Raw genomic sequence first — 22,577 nt, forward strand, 5'->3', positions numbered from 1 at the left:
CATTTTGCCACGTCGAAGTTTCTGGATGCGAAAACAATACAATGATAAAGTTTCTTATTATACAACCTGCGTTTAATCTCCGCGAACGTTCAGATGTGTGCATATAATGAGCTGATGTGCGCGTGCGGCTGAGGCTGAGCATCACGTGTCAAAAAGAAAAAGAAAAGAAAGGACTTAGTAGCCTAGTACACCTCGCGCAGACTTTGAAGTGTCGCCGAGCATGGCCAAGCGCATGGGCAAGGTGCAGCCAGTGGCGACTATTGAACTGCCCAGCATCTTGGTCACGGGAGGCCTCAACCTCGACACTGGCATCAGTGAGTCAACGCTGCTTGCTTCTATTTTTTCGGTTTGCTCGTATTTGCTATCCTAAACGTTAGGCAAGTTTTACCAGAGCAGGCATCTGCCGAAGCGAGAATTTCGTGCCGGACTAGGCTCGCACCATTACCGCATACCGTTAGTGTTAAGCGCGCACACGGTGTACTACGGCAGGTACACACTTTTACGTTGTACGTGGATGGTGCGATGGGGCTATAGGGTGCAAACGTCGTGTTGGAACGTTCTATTCTGTCGGAGTCTAACTACAGATCTATAAGCCTACGCGTTTCAGGAAAAGGAAGACATGCTTTTCCTTACAAAAATGACGATTATAATGTAAAATACGGTAAAAAGAACTGAGTAGTCCTATTGACTTATTTCACCAGTTCTTGGCGTGACTAATTCACTTGTCCTTGGAATACGGCAGACAGCACGTTCCGTTTTCAAAGTAATACGCAACACCCGTCGCATTTTCAAATGTCTATGGCACGACCGGATGGCTCTTTTAGTGCTAAATGTTGTGTCCTTAACGAACAACTCGGTGAACTATCTTTCCAAGAAATGAGATTCTGTGCGGGTATTCCAGTCTGCCACTGTAGAGAACGCACACTACTACTTGCCATCCATCCCACTTGAGCCTATTTCACCGTCGACAGTGTACATATCACATTTTCAACGCTTTTCGTCTGTCTGCCTGTCTGTGGCTTCCCTGCTATCGTCTACCGTCCTCCCAAAGGTCCCCGCGTACAGTATGCGGCAGTCGTGTGCAGCTGTCGCATTCAGTGTCACATACCGGCAGCACGAGAGCATCCACGTGCACTGAACAAAGTTCTTGTCTCAATTCGTCGATCTTTCTCGTCCCGGTTCAGCCAAGTATGCGACAGCCGTTTACAGCTGTAGCATTCAGCGCTACATGGCAGCAGCACGAGAACACTCCACGCGCACTGAACAAAGTTCTTGCCTCAGTTTGTTGATCTTTCTCGCTTTCACCGCGGAAACTAAAGGCTCAAGACCGCATTTTAGCAACGCTCTGAGACCTTCACTACCTCAGTATTGAAACGGAAATCTCACGTCTGACTCCCCGTCTCAATTTCCCGATTGCTTCCTCTGCCTCTCCTGACGCGCCCACCCTCCTCTCTCCTGTGCTGGTCATGGAACCCGATGTTCGCATGTCGGCGAATGAGAGGCTCGCAGGACATAGTAGCAGTCCCACTGCGACCGCGACAGGAGTACACGTGAGACGTGTCACCGCAACTTGCCCATTTTGGCACTAAAGGATACTTAGACTACGAAGGAGTCATCAATACTCACAAAATAGGTCCCAAAATAGGCCACAACTAGAGCCGTCACTACTACAGTAGGGGCACTGGTTAAAAGGATCAAGGAAAATTCGCATCACGGTCGCAGTCGGCTATGATCGTTCGAACAGAGAGGTGCGTCAACCACTAATGCCTGTCGTTGTAGGTTCGTCAGTGGTGGCCTTCGACCCGTCGTTCAACACGCTGCAGCAGTGCAGCGTCCTGCCCACGCCGCTGCATCACCACCGGACCGTTCTCGTCGACTCCGACATCATCGTCGTTGGTGAGTACCACATAGTAATAGACTGAAAGGGGTCAACCAGTTGAAAAAAAATTGTGCAGAGTCCACTGGCGATCATTGTCAGTCTAAGGTCACTCACTCACTCACTCACTCACTCACTCACTCACTCACTCACTCACTCACTCACTCACTCACTCACTCACTCACTCACTCACTCACTCACTCACTCACTCACTCACTCACTCACTCACTCACTCGCTCATGGAGGAACGAACCAACCAGCGAAGGAACCAACAAAGCAACGAATGAACGAACAAAGCAACGAATGAAAGAAGGAACCAACCAACGCTTTTCTTGTCGAATCCCACCATCGACTAACCACATAACAAGCCACGAAAATGGCTGAAAGAGCCAAAGAAAGCTATCGTGGCTTTAAAACAAACTACAATGGAGGGCACACCGCCTCGCGATCTCGAGTCGAAGGCAAGAAGTTCGGAGAACAGTAACAGGCCATAGATTTGTCCAGAATATGCACAGCGCGCGCCTCTGACGGTGAACCTAGTGTGGCAATGTCCGGTACACGAAGTAAAGAGACGGCGCCATCAGGGTTCCACCACTGACTACAAACGCGGGATTGGCTAAGGAGACAATAGAAGCCGCAAACAATCTCTAGACACGCTGCTCACATTTTCCAGAAGCCAAGGAGTCCCAGCTGCCGACTATACATTTAGTAGCACTTGGACAATCGTCCCATTCACCCTCTCTCCCCTTAGCCCACCTTTGGACTACAAACTATCCTTTCTGTGGAATGTTGCATAAATAGAAATGCAAGTAAATTTTTTTTTCTCGAGAAAGGTTCCCTTATGACATAGAAAAAGAAATCAATATATGAATGTAGCCCCTTATTGTGCAAGAAGTCCAGTAAGGCTCTGTAATGAGTCATCTTGACTCCATTCGAATCTTCCGGCTAAGGAGGTAGCTCGTTCGCGCCGAAATTTTGCACAGAACTAGTATTTCGCTTTGCGTGATTTTTCAAACCATGTTTTGGCGATTGCTCGTGATTTTCGTCCAGAATAAACACGAGGCGCGCATTTCCCATTGCACTACTGAATAAAAAGTAGTATTCATATTAAATAAATTTGTCATTGATCTGTCATTGACTAGGTGAAAACTGATGGTGAAACAAGGTGCGCACTTTGTTTCACCGTTGCATTAACAAATAGCACCACTGTCCCAATCCCGCAAATTGCCCAGTTACTTAGCGTCGCTGGGGGCGACGCGTACTTTAATGCATGGTTCATCCCAAATTAGTAAAATGTTTCTTCGGCGTTTTCCACATAGCCGTTGCGCGACGTAGAGCTGTACACGATAAGCCTTATAACTCTTTTAGGAAAATTTCAAAGATGAGCGAGCTTAATATGAACAAGGAATTGTTACCATCTACATTAAATGTGACAGTTCAGTGTGTATAACATTCATAGAAGTTGAGGGATCACGAATAAAAAATAGGTTATCTCACAAAGTTAAATTTTAAGAACCTCATAGAGATTTATTTTGTTATTTCAATCAATCAATCAATCAATCAATCAATCAATCAATCAATCAATCAATCAATCAATCAATCAATCAATCATTTAACGTGCGCAGTAACAACATTAGGGTCTGAGTGCTGGCTCATGCATACATTAAAACCAACCTATAACCAAAAATAAGAAATAAAAAACTTGCAGCCCGTAAGTAAAAAAAAAAGACAGACATATGTACAGTGAGAAAAAGGCATAATACGAGAAAACAAACACAATAAATCAAAATAACAACAATAACAAAAGGCAAGTTAAATAAAGAAAATAGAAAGGAGAACGGTGTGTGAAACTGGGAAACCGCGAAACTCGGAAAAGAGCAAAAAAAAAGGGGGTTTTACGTGCCAAAACCACTTTCTGATTATGAGACACGCCGTAGTGGAGAGCTCTGGAAATTTTGACCACCTGGGGCTCTTTAACATGCACCTAAATCTTAGTACACGGGTGTTTTCGCACTTCGCCCCCATCCAAATGCGGCCACCGTGGCCGGGGTTCGATCCCGCGACCTCGTGCTCAGCAGCCCAACACCATAGCCACTGAGCAACCATGGCGGGTCGGAAAAGAGCAATGACAGGGAGTTATTACAAATATTGAAATCATAAATCTAAGCGGTATAAAGACTCGTGATCCTGAGGATGGACGGGTTTTGGTGATTACCGGTAGAAATATGGAAAGGTAAGTGTCCTGTGATGATTTTGAGCGAAACGCGAAACGTGATACAACTTACGAGTTCGGGCCACGTGAAGATACCGTGAAGGACTTCGAAACGGAAACAGAAGGTGGGCAAGACTACGTCGGCAGCCAAGTAAGGGCAATGACAATATTCCTACAGTGCTAAAATGAGGTCCAGCGCCCGTGATATATGCTTAGAATTCTTTTGTTTTTCTTGGCGTGATCTATAATGCCACTGTTGTATCTGGAAATGCCATTCCAGACGATCGACGCGTATTCGAGTAGAGGAAGACAGCCTGCCGTATACAACTTTCGAAGAAGTGTAGAAGAATTAAACTCCTTCAATAGTTTGCGCACAGAGCCCAGAGAGCGCATACCACGCACTACAATGCGTTCAGTGTAAGCAGAAAAGTGTAAGGTTGTGTCGAAAAGTACACCGAGGTCATTGATCTCACAGACCTTACGTAATGGTACAGAATCTACAGGAGAAGAAGAAAGGAATGCTTGCCGTTTTATGAATGAAAGTGATGAGTTTGGCCTTAGCAGCATTCAAGGCGAGGATATCTTTGCACTATTTAGAAAAGGAATCAGGTCAAACTGCAGGATGCGACAGTCATCAGCAGTATATTCTTTTTAGAAATCTTTATGCCGTCGGCACACCCCCCCCCCCCCCCCCCCCAGAAGGAAATAAGAATTCTGAATAGCGGAAAGAACTTTATTGATAAGAACTAATGAGAGGAGCGGTCCTAAAACTGGTCATTCACAGGCGCCGCTAATCGCCATGTAGAAAGAAGGCGTTTGGACACTGGCGTTACCATAACGCGATGTATGAAGAGGATAACTGCGCGAGGGAATAGCGGAGAACATTAGTAGCCGTAAATATGCACCGCGATATAGTGATTGTGGCAAGAGAATGTTTAAATCGAAAAAATATGGGACTCACAAGGCACACATGCGCTTAGCATTAACACGGAAAGCACATTATGTTAAAAGCGCGCACAGGTGTTCGCGGAACGTTTCATGATATGTTGTGGAAAAAGTTGTTTCTGCATATGTACCGGGCAGCTCCATTCTGTGTGCATTTGAGCATGACAGCTAAGTAGTCACGATATGGCGCCCATAAAAACGAGGCAAATTTGAGCTGCGGGCGCAAAAATGTAAGTTATGCTAATTCAAGCACGCTAGTTGTGGAATTTCTCAGATTGCGCCGCAGAAAACCAAGTGCATTGAATGCAGTAGCATAGGTGGAGATGATACGCGAAGCGCATGACAGGTTAGCTGTGAAATACATGAAAAGCAGGAGCAGTTTCTTTCACATGAGCGAAATTGGAAGCTTTAAAAAAAAAGCCATTAAATAGATATATCAAAACCGGGACAAACATACTGCTGTCGGATTTTATAATCGTGGAGTGGATGCAGGATAAGGAAGGCTTCAGGCGCTTGGGGCGCTGGCTAACGAGCTTTTCGTCAAGCTACAGAGTACTAGATGTAGGAACCGTCGTGTGCTGCTGACTGACATCAGCGTTGAAAACCTGACGCTTTATATAAGGATGATAAATGGGGAGCAAAGCAGTCCGCGCTTGCTTGGACTTTTATTACGCTGGAATCCAGCAGGCGATAACTCCCTCCATGCTTACAAGAACGCTTGCAGATATACTTCCAAATTTCCGCTAGCCGTTAAAAGCCACTGTTTTTCAAGAATGCAATATATAAGTCGTGATCCTACTTGTACAGGCGTTTGCGGAGAGCCCAAAGAAAGCAGAATTTTTCTCTTCGCTTATTACGCACAGGACTCCTACATTTCTGGTGCGCGCGATCTTTATAAGCTTTAGGGAAAGTTATAAGTTCCGATGAGAACCAATGGGGTTATTTAGAGCGTATAGATCTGTAGTGGGGAATGTACTTACGCATATGGCTCGAAACAAGCTTCGTAATTTAATCTACTTGGTCATCGACTTCGGTTTTGTTTATATAACCAGTGACCAATCGGTGGTGGGCAAGAAACCATATAAACCAACATAATCGCTACTCTTGAAAGTAAAGCGAGAGGATTCGTTTATGCCGCTGGAGTAGCTCTGCCTCAGGGCTGACATAGAGGCACTCCAGTGACGAGTGAAACTTGTGGGATGCACAAGGGAAATGTCAGAACAAGCGACATGCACAACTTTAGCTTTCGACAGGTAGGTGTAAAAGACGTTACCACAGCAACTGGCGACCAAATTATGCTGCTGAAGGGAACAGAAGGCCAGAAAGCCCAACGATAGGCTACACTCGTTCTGTATGTAATAATTGTAATAAGAATATCTAAGCGGCTTCCACTCGATTTCAGGTGTATTAGAGAGAGAGATAAATGAGACATCAAAGTCAGGGATGTTAGCCGGAAGACAGATATCCAGTTTGCTACCCTGCACTGGGGAAGTAGTAAGGGGAGACAAAGATAAAGAAAAGGTATATTATAATCACCAAGAATAATTAATTTATGTTTGCTATGCTAGGGGAAGGTATACTTTAAATCGAAGAGATGACCTCATGTAACAAGACAGGAGAGATATTAGGCGACGCATAGGAAGATCCAATTAACAATATTGCGCAACGCACAAGGCATACTTTTGGCCAAATTGACTCCCGTATACTTCCTATGTCCTTGCACCGAACAAATCTCAGCGAACTGTCGACCGCAATCAGTATGCTACTGTCCTTTTTGGTTAGACCCACTGAAGTCCCAGTCACGGCGCAATACGTTGTAGTGTGGCGGGAAAAAGTCTCAAGAGGAAATTTCACCGCACAGTGAAGCTTCTAAAATAACGAAAATGAGAAAATACGACGAAATGACATTGCAGAAAAGTTAACTTGCTTTGATTACAGTATCCACAGTATCCACAGAAAATAAGAATGCAGACAAAACAAGGCTATATAGAGAAACAAATAGGGAAACAAAATGAGGAGGTGGCGTAAAAGGGAAATAATCATACAACATGTTTATCTACATTTATACAAAACCCATAATATTAACTGAAATATGCCAATGCATAAAGAATACTTACTGCATGTGTTTCGGAGTTAGGGCATAGGACATTGCTTAATGCAACCAGGCCGTGCAGAAAACGCGGAATGCTGCCTGGTGTACTTTTGTGGATTCGGAAAATCGCACATGACCAAGAAGGTTTGGACAATGTATAATGCCATGGACCACCTTATGGAGGATCAGGTCTCATTAATTACGTCTTCATTTGAAAGGGGCGAGTTGAGGTATAGCTTAGAGAGCTGTGCTACGGCAACCAGAATGGCAAAAGTGGTGCTTGAAAATAGACATGACTTTATTCTGCATGCATTCAGGGAACTACAGAGGCATTTTCTAGCAGTGGTGGGCACACAGTAGAATACAACTTAACTTCAGTAAGGCAATTTGGGAGTGGAAGTCAGGCGATATACGACAAACAATAACAAGAACGCAAAGGGCAGGTTGTTCCGCATATTTAGCGTGCGAAGAGAAGCTTAACGTTTTGTCAAAGCACACACCAAGATCTTTCGTTTCATGAGCCCTGGAAATTGGAGAATCGCGAGAAGGTGCGTAGAAATTGCACATGGGTGTGTTTTCCTGGTAGAATTTAATATGACAGTTTTGGAAGCCTTTCAGAGTAGCTAATTGCCTCTGCACCAGTCTGAAAGTGAGAAGAATATCTTTTTGTAGTTAGGGGAGTCGGGAACACTGCTGACAGTCTTAAATAGCTTGACGTTGTCGGCATATAGAAGGAAAGATGAGCGTTGAATTGCTGACGTAATGCCATTTATGAACAGTAGGAAGAGGGCCAAGAACGGATCCTTGAGGCCTGAACTCTGCTAGTGACGTCATACTTAACAGACATCTATCCATTATTTCTAACGAAGCATGATCTATTGCTTAAGTAATGAGATATACCAGGGCAGTGATGGAAGAATCTATGTCCATTTTCGTGAGCTTTGTAATGACGAGCTTATGGCTAACTACATCAAAGTCTTTACTGAGGTCAAAGAAAAGAATGTGTAATTGGCCCCTGCTATGTACCGCACTAGAAGCACCGGTCATAAACGTTGCCGAGTTCTTCATCTATGAGAATGTTTCTAGCACTAAGGGAAAGTATGGGTTGCAATGCATACTCAAACACTTTTGACGCAGCGCAGTGAATAGATTTTGGCCAGTAGTTAGTAACTGCACTTCTAGCACCCGATTTTTGTACGGGCAAGCGCTGGGAAACGTACTAGATTTTATGAACGTGTTGAATATGCCTGTTAGAACAGGGACAAGCATGCTTCCTGAAGTCGTAAGCAGTGCGGTCGGGATACCATCAGCGACATAAGAAAGGCAAGGTTTGAGGTGCTTTATATATACACTTGAAAAAAAATAACATGCAATCATTTATTTACCGTGCTCAGGAACAACATTAAGGTCGGAGTGCTGGCGCACGCATACATAACAAACCAATGAAATAATAATAATTAACAAACTTAATAAATAAAGATTCTAAAAGATCTCTTTATTGCAGACATTTGAAAAATCAAAAGCCAACTTAGGGAATAAAGAATGACAGTTCATGCTATAAATGCAACTCGTTTTTATTTAAGGTTGATAGCTAGCTACGTTACCTGCTTCAATTAAGAGACCACTGCAAACATTTCAGCCATTCAATACGGTTGAAATAAAACTTGCGATACCTTATAGTATGGTAATTTTAAGAAAGGAATGTGTACGACACTATGGTGTGCTCCGAAAACTTAGAATTGGTCGTGAAATATTCCGGCATCGTTACCGCAGTTAAAGAAAAAAACGTTTCTCCAAGACTATATTCTGCGTACATGTATAGATTGTGAGGGATGGAATTCAGTGGAGCCCTGTACATCGAGTTCGAGCTGCGTGACAGTCAAGTTCGCACGGCACGCAGGTGGCATGCTGGAGTCTGCGGACGGGCCGTACCTGTGCACGCGACGCTGCTACCGGCTGAACGTGGCCAAGATGCAGTGGAGCCGTGTGGCCGACCTCAAGACTGAGCGCGCCCACCACGGTCTCGTGTATTGCGACGGCCGCATCCTGGCCCTCGGCGGGCTCACGATCGGGCGCAGGTCAGTGTGCAACCGGGACCCGCGAATGCTTTCGTCGCCGATCACAGACCGGCGCACCGTCTAAACCGCATTCCTTGCATACGTGATCTATTCCAAATGTAACGTGACATGGACGCATGCACTGCAGCTGGCGTTAGCCAATCAGGATGACGTTCCACGCGATTGCTACGTGGTCTAAACTAACCACCCGCTAGACAGCATAGTTCCCACGCGCTTTGCCTCGTGACGTCTCGAGTGAAGGCGGAGAACGTCTTGAGAAAACTGCGTTTTGGCAATAGACGGCCAAGCCAAGTGTCTTCAGCGAAATTATGTGAAAAAATTGGAGGAACCAGCTTACAAGGAGATCGCCTTCCGTCCTAAGCGTCGGTGCTCGAATCATCACGGGCCTTCTATTTGCTAAGGTGGTGTTGGCTACGCCATGTGACCTCCGCGTCCAGCGGAGCAGCTAAGCGCAGAAGCGGCTCCGGCAGCCTACGAATGGGGAGAGACGAATTTAGCTGCGTTTTCCCTCCCTTGCCGAAGATGCGATTACGGCGACTGGAATTTTCTAATGACAATAAAATCGCTGCGAAAGCTTGTCGACATGCTGCTTCCTGAGGGTTTGCCCCATCTGGAAAACTTATTTTGTAAATCACCAACGCACCTGCTTCGGCGGTGAGTCAGTGCCACGACCGAACAAAAGCAGGCTGGTCTTCCTTTCTTCAATTGCCTGTGGCCCACAGCACAATTCTAACCCTCGAGCTCGATTATTCGAAGAGGCGGATATCGCTTGAACGAGAAATCAAAATGCATTATCGACTAACAAGCGAATTGTAACTAATGAGTTTATTTTACCCAATTTCATTATGACACATATCGCGGTATATGAACTGCAGCCGGCGAGTTCCCAACGCGTGTCTACTTGGAAGGAATTCTCACGATGATGCCAGTATAAAGATGTTGATTTTCAGAGCGTGCGATGAAATACCCTTGCGTCCCAGTTATCTTTAAGCTTGAATGTATGAAGCAGCGCTTTCTTTTAAAAGTGAGTAGAACAGCAGCGCATTTTCACCGCAATATTTGTTTCAAGTTACATGTCTTGCAAACTCACAGGTTACAATTTGTGATGATTATGATATGTGAGGACTTCCGACGCAAAAGCCGATGATGGCCAAAGAACGCCAAACAGTGGTATGAAGTAGCGGATGATGCGGTCAATGACAAATGGTAGATGTTACTTCACTTTATAGGGGTATAATAACAGTCGCTGTAAGCTGCGTAAATTATATACGTAATAAAATAGTGACAGTCGCTGGCTACAATTCGTAAATTGCAATATTTGCCGTAAATTTGTTAAAAACTTAATGAAATGTGGTAGTTAGTAAATCCTTCCTATTTATTTAATGTGCAAGTAATTTCCGCGTCTTCGAGCGGTTCAGTTCAAGGATTATAATTTTGATACATACCAGAGGTACTTTTAAAAAAAATTCTATATAATATAAAAAACGAGACGTGGAATACTAATGCAAGCGAGGTCGAAAGTACTGCCTTTAAGCTCGGAAACGGCAAGCTGAGTGTTCCCCAATGCTACGTTTTAACAAACCGAATAATTAGTCTAAAATACAGCCTGCTTTTGCATACACGAGCACCTGCAGAAGTCACGGCGTGCTAGGCCAGCATAATAGATGAACATTCATAATAAAGTTAGAGAACAGCCCCAAGCCGTATTTTAACCATGACCGTTTGGTATAAAGGAACAAGTGTTCATGTAGAGCAACTGCTTCCGTTCAATGGCGTATTTTGGGCGGCGCATCGTGTGCACGCATTTCGTTTGCTACTGGGCGTGACAGTCACGTGGCACCCGCTGCAGTTACTCACAAACATGAGATTCTGAGCGTAGAGTTACTATTTGTTTTTATGTGCGCTTTAGGGTTAATCACGTTGCTGAATAGGTATGACAAAAAATAACATAATGGCAATGCGAAAACGTTCACCTTGGCAACAACATAAGCTCATTGGTTTCAACAGGAACAGGGGTACGGATTATAAACACCGGGCTCTGAAACATACATGTGAAGCTGCGGATTCAACTGACTGAGTAATCTGATCGGCCTAGCTGAGAGCAATATAAAGGCAAAGCTGGATGATACGTAAAGAAACTAACTCAAGACCAGTCCCATTTAATTTTGAATACAGAATCGTCAATAGGGTGTCGCAGCTAACGTTAGCCAAGGTGTACGAAGAAAACGATTTGAGAAACGCCGTGCCACATACAATTTTAGGACTGACAGTGCTCGGACGACAGACCGCTCTGACGTCGTAGGTCTTACAATCGCATCTCAGACCGTGATTTTCATTATACTCGATTTCTTTCAACGCCTTAGCTAATGTTAGCTGTGACACACGCTATACGCGGTATCTGCCCTTGGAACCGCAGCTGGACGATTGTTTCACTGCGCTGCACGGCGCGGTACAAAGACGTTTCCGCTGAATTGCTAAAGCTTCCAGCTACCGCAGTATTTCTTACGGCAGGGTGTACACAGGAACTCGGGTTGTGGCGCGAGTTTTTGAAGAAAGTTGCCCGAACTGAAACACATTCTGCCCCGCAGGCTAGTGTCCAGCATGGAGTACTACGACGTGAAGCGCAACAAGTGGACCAAGATGAAGGGCTCACTGCCGCATCCCATGATGGCCATGGGCGTGGCGCTCTTCCGCTCGCTCGTCTGGGTCGCCGGAGGAGTCGTGGGTTCCTCCGAGGACGACCTGGCCTGCTGCGCGGCCGTCCACTGCTACGACCCCAGGATGAAGACGTGGGTACCGGGGACCCCCAACACGATCCCACTGAGTTTGCTTTCCTTCGCGCGTGTATAGGACACGCGTGAAACTTTATGTTAGGGCACCTAAATTAACTGTGGGCTTTTAGTGGCGCAGCAGACTTGCCGAATGTTGCGCGCGAAGGAAAAGTTTCTGACCTCCAGAGAATGGTCGATGGCATCTGCTAATAGTTAAATACGGATGGTACTCCTATTGCACAAAAAATCTGTCGGTCAGGTGGCCTGGGCTCTTTGCGATAGTGTGTGGTACATATGGCTAAGTGCCTGTTGCCTGTTTCCGCTTGCTTCTGCAAGAATAAATACTTCAAGTTGTTTTGTGTTGGGAATTGAGGTCAATTCCCAAGCGAAAATACTCGAGTTCTCCGAATCAATATAGTGGGAAGTATTTGACTTTCCACCCTCCAACCCCATCTAAGTTTGTATACTGCAGGCATAGTGGCAGGATTTTAGCGTGCATACAATGGCACGATTGCACATAAATACTCAAATTAGTTTACGTGTAACATGGTTATTGCCCGAAACACTCAGTTTCAGGCTACAGCACCGATCACCGCACTTTTGCTCAATTAATAAGCAGCTCGGTGGTACGAATAAAAAATAAGTACCACGACGTGTTGTGAGAATGTCTTGTTCCCAACTGAGCAGCCTAACGTATTAGAAAATGTATACCTGAGCGTCCGACCAAGGGAATGAAGGCCAGCGGTCTTCGTTGTGGTTTCATTGGGGTTGGTCTAGCTTGGGGGTGTTCAAATAGCTAAATTTTTAATTGAACCGAGCACAAATATTTGAGTAAAACTACTTTCCAATATCGGATCAAATAATGGACATTTTCTAATTTCTAAACAAGGTTAAACGTGAAGGTCGCCCGTAGTATGTTTAGAAAAAAAAAAAGAACGCTTAAACCTTATGATTCAAGTGTTTGCAAATCAGAAGAAACTGAAGGGTGATTGTATCTGGCGCACTGTGACGATAGTAGTGCTGAAACATGGGAACCGCACATCACAACATGTTGAAGGAGCAAACCTTATTACAAGAGCGAACATCGTTTTAAGGGGTGGGAACATAGCGATAGTGTCCAAATACGTCATAAAGTGCATTGCGAAAATTGAGGAAACAAATTCACCCGCATTCAAGCCGAGACATCCTTACTGATCAATGGAAACTTTTCAGCTTAAGTTAGCTACTCCATGCGCTCACTTTCAAACTGATGTTTGATAACGATTTGCATCTGGTTTTCTCTCTATAGACTGAAGTCATCGTCAGCCTATGTTCACGTACAGTGCAACACTAAGACAGCTCCCAACGACCTCAAATTACTCCCGCCTTCGGCTAGCTGATTCCGCTTTGCGCCTGCAAATTTCTCGGTGTCATCACCCAACCTCACTTTCTGTCGTCCTGGATTACGCTTTCCTTCCTTTGGTGCCCATTCTGTAACTCTAATGGTCCACCGATTGTTCACCCTACTCATTAGTTGCCATGCCCAGCTCCTATTTTTCTCTCCTAATGTCAACTAATATATCGGCTATTCTCGTTTGCTCTCTTATCCATTCCACTCTCTTGCTGTCTCTTACCATTGCACCTAACATTTTTCGTTCCATCACTCTTTGCGCGGTCCTTAACTTGTTCTCGAGTTTCGTTGTTAACGCCCAAGTTTCTGCCCCAAATGGTATGGGGCAGAGTGTAGAGAAGCGTCATTATTTGTTATATTCGAACCGAAAAGACTATTCGGAATCCCGAATTATCAAATTGAATACAAATCGAACAAAACGAATACAAATCGAATGGAAACCTCCGGTTTACATTCACCTCCGGTTTACGGTTCTCGCCCTTGTTAGTGTTCGAAGACGGATAATTGCTCATGCGACCACGACGTATGAAATCACGTTCGTTTTTTTTTTACAAAGACCTTGCTAGTATTTGCGGATGCTTTGCCCTCCTACAACTAGTCGGTGCACGATGGGTGCGTCTACGCGTCGCGCAGGTGGACCTCCAGCGTGCCGCCGCTGCCTAGGGCGTGCGCCTACCTAGGCCTGCTCTGCGCCTCCGGCAGCCTCGTGGCTCTCGGAGGCTCCGTGTCCTTGGACCAGCTGCAGCTCGGCAGCGTGGCCGACGTGCTACGGCTGTCGGATGACCAGCGTTCCTGGGAGCCGCTGGTATCCATGCCGAGGCCCTGCCACAGCTCCGACGCCGTGGTGTTCGGTGAGTGCAGACGAGAAGGCCGTTCGATATACCGTACGCAGACATGTACCAGTCGCTAAAGTGGTTCGTGGTGGCGCTGCCAGTGGTAAAAAAAAAACTGTTTCCCATGATGCTTGCTAGCCAGTTGTCCCTTTCGAAACATGCTCCTGTCGCAATTAGCTTGAGACACGAAGTTTACGGACACACATCGCGACAGAGGACAAGTACGGGTCGATGCCACGCTGAACAGGTTGCACAGAAGCAACTTGGCGCTCGTCAGTAGGGCGGACTGACGTTTCAGAATGCATTCTGACACGGTAAACGTCCCGATGCCCGAGTGCATGTTTTGTACAGTTGTCATTGCTGTGGCACATGTAGACTGTCACCTCAGTGACAAGTTTTGTAGGCAGGTTCAACTTGCTGGTAAGAAACTGTTTTCCGTTGAACGCGAACATTTGGTGGTATGGGGGAACAAGATTCTTCCTTACTTACGTTGACATCGATACTTCTTTAGGCTTGCACAATGCAAACCTACCGGCGATGTGCTAGGTGCCACCTCACGCATCAATTTTGTCTCACTCTCGTACTAACCACATGCAAAACTTAATGCATCATACATAAGACGGCCTTGAGGAAAAAAAAGTCCCCATAGAAACGTCGCCGCGTGATTTAGGGCAGCACAGTGCGGTTCAACGTTTATTCTAATGGCATACAACTCATAAGTGCCTGCTTCATCCGAATATTAGAAACTGAATGTTCCACTTCACATAAAAGATTCAGGAGCTCCAGTCACTACAGTTTTGTAAGGATACTTAAAGAAGATGTGAAAACCACGGGCCCAGCTGGGGCTGTCACAGCTATACTCCTTGCATGGATTTCCGTAATGCTAGGACGTACTGTCGGCATCTGTGCTGCCTATAATTTGTATCGCTGCGGTTCTCACGCTGTGTGGTTCTTTGCGGTCGTCAGGCTTTCGTTTTTTATATATACGTCAAGAAACGAATGTCTAACAAGCCCTTAAAGCTCAGCCGCAAAGAAGGCGCCAACAGGAGCTAACTCTTCGCAGAAATGTGTTTTTAACTAGCCGAAGCATAAGCGGCATATGCGAGTGGTGGCTGACGACAGAGCGCAGATAGCGTGGCTCGATGTGACGGCAGCGTGTTCCGTACTTCCTGTCGTGCGCTTGCAGGCGAGTCGCTGTACATGTTCGGCGGCATCAGCGATGGCCACGTGCTGGCCGATGTGCAGCTGCTGCACAAAGGCCGCTGGTCCCTGTGCGCCCACCTGCCCGCCTCAGTGCTCGGGCCAAGTGTGGTGGCGCTGCCCGGCTCGCACACGGGTGCCAGCGCGGTCGCCAGTTGCACCTCGGATGTCGGGGACCACAACAGGTAAGAGCCCCCGTGTAAAGAAAGGGACACCTCCGTATTCTACAACGTTCCTCCACTCAAGCTCGACCCAATATTAGATTATACATACATACATACATACATACATACATACATACATACATACATACATACATACATACATACATACATACATACGTACGTACGTACGTACGTACGTACGTACGTACCATACATACATACATACATACGTACGTACGTACGTACCATACATACGTACGTACGTACATACATACGTACATACATACGTACATACGTACGTACGTACATACATACGTACATACGTACGTACGTACATACATACGTACATACGTACGTACGTACATACATACGTACATACATACATACGTACATACATACATACGTACATACATACGTACGTACATACATACGTACGTACATACATACATACGTACGTACATACATACGTACATACATACATACATACGTACATACATACATACGTACGTACATACATACATACGTACGTACATACATACATACATACGTACATACGTACATACATACATACATACGTACATACATACGTACATACATACATACATACATACATACATACATACGTACATACGTACATACGTACATACATACGTACGTACATACATACATACGTACGTACGTACGTACGTACATACGTACATACGTACATACGTACGTACGTACATACGTACATACATACATACATACATACATACATACATACATACATACATACATACATACATACATACATACATATATACATACATACATTACACCAGCAATATTTTATTTGGTGCTGTTAAAAAAACACCCCTTATAGTAAATATACTAGGTGTTTTTTATGTTAACAAAATCTTGAAAAAATCACGTGGTATATAGCACAAACCTACAGAAATAGGTAGATCACTCGAAGAGGGGCACATTACTTGCACAAGCGATCAAATGCATAACTGACTATTCAGCAAAATTTGACTTTTCAACATGCAATATACTAATTGAAAACAGTGAGTTCCTATATAGAATCACTTAAAATTAATTTATTAAATTAGCTCCAGTTTTAAGAAGATGCTGTCAAACTTTCGCTACAAATGCACAGTTGTTTTAGTTGTTTTTAAACAAAAATTACAGGGTCTCTTAAGATCTTAAGAGCTGAACGGCGAAAGCCTACTCTTCCTCCTCTTATCATTCGCCTTTCTCTTTGCCTCTTCCCTTTCTCTTCTTTCTTTTAGTCATTACTGCTCACTAATAAGTATTTTTAGTCATTTGTAATCAACTGTAGTCCTTACAAGCCTTCGTTAGACATATTCGTCATTTCGTAGTCATTACTAGTCATTACAAGTCATTTCAGTCATTATTATTCATTAATGGTCACTACTAAGCATTTTTGGTCATTTGTAGTCAGTTGTGGTAATTACAAGCCGTCGCTAGACATGTTGGTCATATCATAGTCATCAGTACTCATTACAAGTCATTTCAGTCATTATTAGTAATTAGTATTCACTACTAAGCATTCTTAGTCATTTGTAATCTATTGTAGGCGTTGCAAGTTGTCTTTAGAAATATTGGTCATTTCGGAGTCATCAGTAGTCATTACAAGTCATTAGTAGTCATTACTGATCATTATTAGTCTCCACCAACCACTATTATAACATTATCATACACTAGATGTCACTGTCAATCATTTTTCATTTAATCTGTTTTTAATCTGTCTTCATATGGCGTGATGACGCTTCGGTGAACACTCCGGTGGTCAGGTCTGCTGACACAAACGTCACCATGAGCCTAGAAAGGATTTCGCCTTAAAAACGTCGTTTTATGCGCTGTACATAAGGTCAAAAACAAGTGAAACACCAATGTGTATGTTCGCACATTTTGGGGGAAGCATATCTCTAAACTGGTGTCACCATCAGAATTTGTTCCAATGCAATACGCCTTGCGAACTCATCTGCTAGAACTGCTAAATTGCACTCAGTGGTGCAATTAAATGAAATAATAATGAGCGATGCAGTCTAGTTTATCAAGAAAACATTTCGATTTCTCGTGCAATTAATGTACGAATCTTGCAGTTGTCCAGCTCAATGTGTAGAATTCTTTTACATGCCAAAGCGATTTTTTAGTGCACGAGCATCGAGTTACACTCTTGTTTCTTGCGCAGCACTTCCGGTTCACTTCCCGAGACGACCGGGGAGGAAATTAAACATAACAAAATATAGAAAGAAAATAGTACAGAACAATATTAATGTATTTCATTATAACTATGATCACAGAGCATAAGTTCAGTTACAAGTTGAGCTACTGAAGTCTCTGGAATAATTAGAATTAATTAGAAATCACTGAGCCTACCTGCCAAGAAATTCAAAATAAAGCAGGAAAATGGCAGAAAACAGCACAGTAAAAAATTGATGGGTTTCATTATAGATATAATATCGGAGCACAAGTTTAGTGACATGTTGAATCACTGAAGTGCACGCAATAATTAGAATTAGAAATAACTGATTACCGCACACAAAAGCACAGAATCGTAGACTTCAGAGACCCGCAACGTGAGCACGACTTTGGCGAAATTCCTGGAAAATCCGAAAGTAGAAAGCGGAAGTAATGACGTCACTAATTACGTCACACAGAAGGTGGCATGATATTTAACCGACTAATTAATGAAAAACAGTTGCCTCCGAGTTCGGTTCATGCGTTTAGTTCCCTTAAAGTTAACCTAAAGAACACGAACGGCAAAGTGCTAGTGCCACTAAAGGCTCACTCACACTAGGCCAACCCGACACAGATCTCGGCCTGCCGACTATCGGCGACAGTTTTTACCTTCGTGTCGGCGCCTCTGTCGTACTGTGCCGACTCAGAGCTCTCTGCCGACCGTCGGCAGATAGTCGGCGTCGGTACAGTGTGACAGAGGCGCTGACACGAAAGAAAAAAACGCTGTCGCCGACAGCCGGCAGACCCAAATCGGTGTCGGGTCGGCCTAGTGTGAGTGAGCCTTAAGAGTCGCCCAAGTCAAAGATTGTGGTCTCCCACCATTTTTTAAAGTTTGTTTTATTCTTTGTGTCCTGCGACAAATTCCCCCGAATAAAAAAAAAAAGCTTTCTCTATAGGCAATGCCAAACCTGCCTTGCCCTGATACGCTCATTTGTGATGACGGAATCGCAACCTTATAAGAGGATTCGCGTAACGCACCTTGTGGTGGTGGCGCCGCGTTGGTGCGAATTACATCAAAACACGCCATTTGGAGCGGGTAACCAAAACTTTTGCGTACAGTTTCCACCTTCAGAGTTAATTGCAGCAGCGATTCAGGTCCCACTAATTAAGCGCATGGAAAGGCCACCATATCGGACTTTGCAAAGCATCAGTGCAGCTTCTCCAAAACAAGTGGCTTCCGCTGCTTACTGTGAATTCTTTCGAAGAAGCCCATCGAGTGCCGTAATACAGTACTCCTTATTCCTACTTTCTAACACCTAGTCTAGAGCTTAGGGGAAACGAGCCAACATTTCCGGCTAGAAAAGCCCTCGTATCATTCCTCGACGGCAAGGCCACATTTGGCGTCGGAAGAGAGAACGTCAAGCGAACCAGTTCTCAACATTTGTCTGCGAAATTAGCGTGCGCTTTCAGCAACGTGAAAACTTCAGGTAACAGACGTTCTACATGCCTGTTACCTGATGTCTGTTACCCCCCCCCCGTTACTTCTGTTAACCCCCTCCTCCCCAAAAACCCAAATAATAAAACTAAGCTTTTGCAAAGAAAAATATTCCGTACTGCTCACCATAGCTGCGACCGTAGCGTCCGCCGTGCATGAAGCCTCGAAGACGTTCTACCGCTTCAGCAGCGCAATGCGCGGGCCCAGCCGTTGCCTAGGCAACCGATCAGATTAAACGGGCCTAGCCGCACGACTGATGTGTCGTCACAATCTTTCCTCCCGGGCGCCCTTCGCTCCCGCTATCGCGCTCATCTATATTGCGTGCGACCGCGAGATCTTCATCGACAACTTAATATTTTTGAGGCTTTGCTGCTCGCCCGAGGCGCAATGCGGAGCACACGAGTTTGGTGACGTTGTCGCATGACTTGCGATCTGGGCCGCCGCTTTAGGCTCGGATACCTGCAGTCCGGCGTTTCCAGCGTGCCAGGCAGCGGCCGCCGAGGTCGGATTCGTCACACCAGTGACGCCAGAATCATCGAAAATTCGGGCCTCCCATGCAGTTCAACGCGTTGAACGCGGCCCGGAGCCATGCGGCGACGAGCTGTTGCCGCAGCGCATGCGCACAACAGCTGCGGAGAGCGAGCACTTGGTCGTTTGGCAAAAGCGCACACTAGAGTGTACTACACAGTGCTAGCACACTCTTTAGCGCAAACTGAGCTCTCTCTGCACCCGAAGGCCGGCAATCCAAGCTAGCGCGCGATATACTGTAGTCTAGCGGCTACGGCGCGAGATGTCTTAAGACGTGTTCTATTCCTGCGATGGCCACGGCAAAGTGCGCTGAATGCCGCCAGTCACTCTAGCTGCGCGGTGACACACTACAGGTTTCCCCTATCAATTAATACCGACTGCCAGTCAATTAAGTCCAAGCGCCATTCTAATTAAGCCAATTGCCCGTAATTTTAATCCGAACGCCGATCGATTTAAACCCAAAACCACTGTATTTAATCCAAACGCCAGCCAAATTAATCCGAGCGCCAGCGAAATTAGAAAAATCACGTGGTACTGCGTCATGACATTACGCATGCAGCACGCAAGTGCTTTGCGGAACGTAGGAGCGCGTGTCGCGTTAGACGCCGGGCGCGTCGGAGCGCATTGGCCGCGTCCGCCGGTACGTCGAACCGTCGGTCGAACTAGACGCTGTTGATCTCGCTAACGTGATGTAACGTGCGGGCGCGTTCCCGCTTCGTCGAAATATATTTAGGCCTTTAGGAGACTACTTTTAATGCGGATTAAATGCACGAATCATATCGAGAAAAACAAAAAAACTGAGTACTTGCTTTCTGAGGCTGTCACGGTCATTTGCGACGAACTGCGCCAAAAGCAGGTCGAGGCTTTCGCGTAAACCAGCACACACTTAACACTTTCTCAAAAACAATGTTCCTATCTTTGCTATGCATTCCCACCGTTCAGGATCTGGGAATGTCTTCTGCGCGTTCACTTCACGCAGCTAGGGCCAAATCCTAGGCCATTGAAAAGTACAGCCTTCCGCTGGTCGCCTCTGACGCTGCCATTTTGGGAAACTCTTTTGTCTCGCATTCTCCCGAACAAACGAGAACCACGAGAGCAGCACACAAGGCTCCGTACGTACGCACACAAGAATCGGATGCGTGTGTACGCAGCGGCGGCGTACGCATCACGTACCGTTCGTGTTGCGTTCTGCACATGCGCACTTTGCAGGACGTAGTGATCTTACGTACGCAACGCCGTTACGTACGCTGCGTGCGCAGTACTAATACTGTATATTAATGGAAGTATAGCGTCCTTCAAGAGCGTTCGAATTTCCTGGCAATCGAAAATTTTCTAAGATATTAGGGGTTGACATTTTTATTCAAAATAAAAGGCAAAGCAGGGGACCAAGAGCGTTCTTCCCACGTGACTAACGGCAGCCTTTGGACGCTTTTCTTTGTGTTTCGAGAGCGACTCACACGACGAGTTCACGCACACAAGGAAATGTCAGCATTGGATTGTTCAGAGAGTTGGTGACGCAGTTGTCTTGGGTATCATCTGAAACACCAAAGGGTGGCTCTGTGATGACCACTAGTTACTGGTAGGTCTTGGTCATTAGTGAATACGAATCACTTTTTTTTTTAAATTCTGTTATCACTTCAACATTCTGTACGCATTCGGTACTTTTATAAGTATTTTTGCTCGACAAGCGTTGACGTAAGGTTTTGCTGGTAAGACATGTTTGACTGTGTTAAGGGAATTGAAGCATTTACGAGACGACACACACCTGCGCTTGTATGTTCCCTCGTTTGTCCTTGTGAACGCGCTTAAAGCACTTTTAATGTTTTCTTTTTTTTAATGTAGTTTGGATGCATAATGGTATGTGCACAATATTTATTGACAGACATTTTGGACACACGCTAGAATGCAAAACAGACTGAGCGCTCCGTGTGTCGCGCGTCTATAAGTATTGTATTTTATTTTTTTTTCGCAACGCAGGTCGGGACGCAAGGACGAAGACCTGATCATGTGGAGCTGGCACAACCTGTGACGCCACACGGATCGTTCTGAATCGCGAGCATCTAGCCTTATTCGTTTATGTACTAAATACAGTTTGGATGAATTTGCATCGGTGCACGCGAGTCACACGACGTTTCCTTCATTCCCATCTTCCAATCTTGAACGACATCGAAAAAAGATTGACTGAGACTGGTGCAGTGCTATTTCTCGAACTGGCTTTTGGCCGCCAAGCAGTTGAAGATAATTCGGCGGTGAGATCGGCGAACGCTTTCACACCAACACTTTCCACTCGCTCGGCTTCCTTCCTACTGCCGCATGCGACACATACGATGTTACCATGATCTACTAATCACGAAAAACGATTTCGAATCTCCCAAATCACAATCAATGAGTGAGCTCATTCGCTATAGCCGACGTTTTCGACATTGCGAGCACCCAACTCCGATGACCATAAGTGTGTTCACCTGAACATTACCAAGCCGATCACCGCAGTCAACGCCGTGTTGGACTCTGAGGCCCACGAATACCGTATGCGACAGCCAAACCTTTCATGAATCTCTTCACGTGAGGACGCATCCATCATCTGACCAATCTGAGATCCTCTCATACCCTAGTGATGTGGTAGTCCAACACATTGAGCATAGAAGAGTCCATCCCATCTGTCAGTTCTGCGGGCAGTATCCTAACGCGATATGCATGTACTGGGAACGTCATGGACATATTTATATGCGCTGGTTATCTTGGCGCTGAAGTGACTTCACAATATAGGGTGGTCTCGAGAACTGCCTGCACGAACAAAGAAACCAAC

At 45.3% G+C, this 22,577-nt stretch overlaps 1 protein-coding gene across 1 annotated transcript; it reads left to right on the forward strand.

Moving 5' to 3' along the window:
* Window positions 1–206: 206 nt before the first annotated feature.
* On the forward strand, window positions 207–21,845 carry LOC142559527 (beta-scruin-like). Its single transcript, XM_075671107.1, has 7 exons — window positions 207–314; window positions 1,780–1,896; window positions 9,026–9,203; window positions 11,792–11,992; window positions 13,998–14,215; window positions 15,384–15,582; window positions 21,749–21,845. Exons 1-7 carry the CDS (start codon window positions 221–223, stop codon window positions 21,798–21,800), a joined length of 1,059 nt encoding a protein of 352 aa, XP_075527222.1. The 5' UTR covers window positions 207–220; the 3' UTR covers window positions 21,801–21,845.
* The last annotated feature ends 732 nt before the right edge of the window (window positions 21,846–22,577 follow it).

The sequence above is a fragment of the Dermacentor variabilis genome, chromosome 10, assembly GCF_050947875.1.
Source record: "Dermacentor variabilis isolate Ectoservices chromosome 10, ASM5094787v1, whole genome shotgun sequence".
NCBI classification, from domain to species: Eukaryota; Metazoa; Arthropoda; class Arachnida; order Ixodida; family Ixodidae; genus Dermacentor; species Dermacentor variabilis.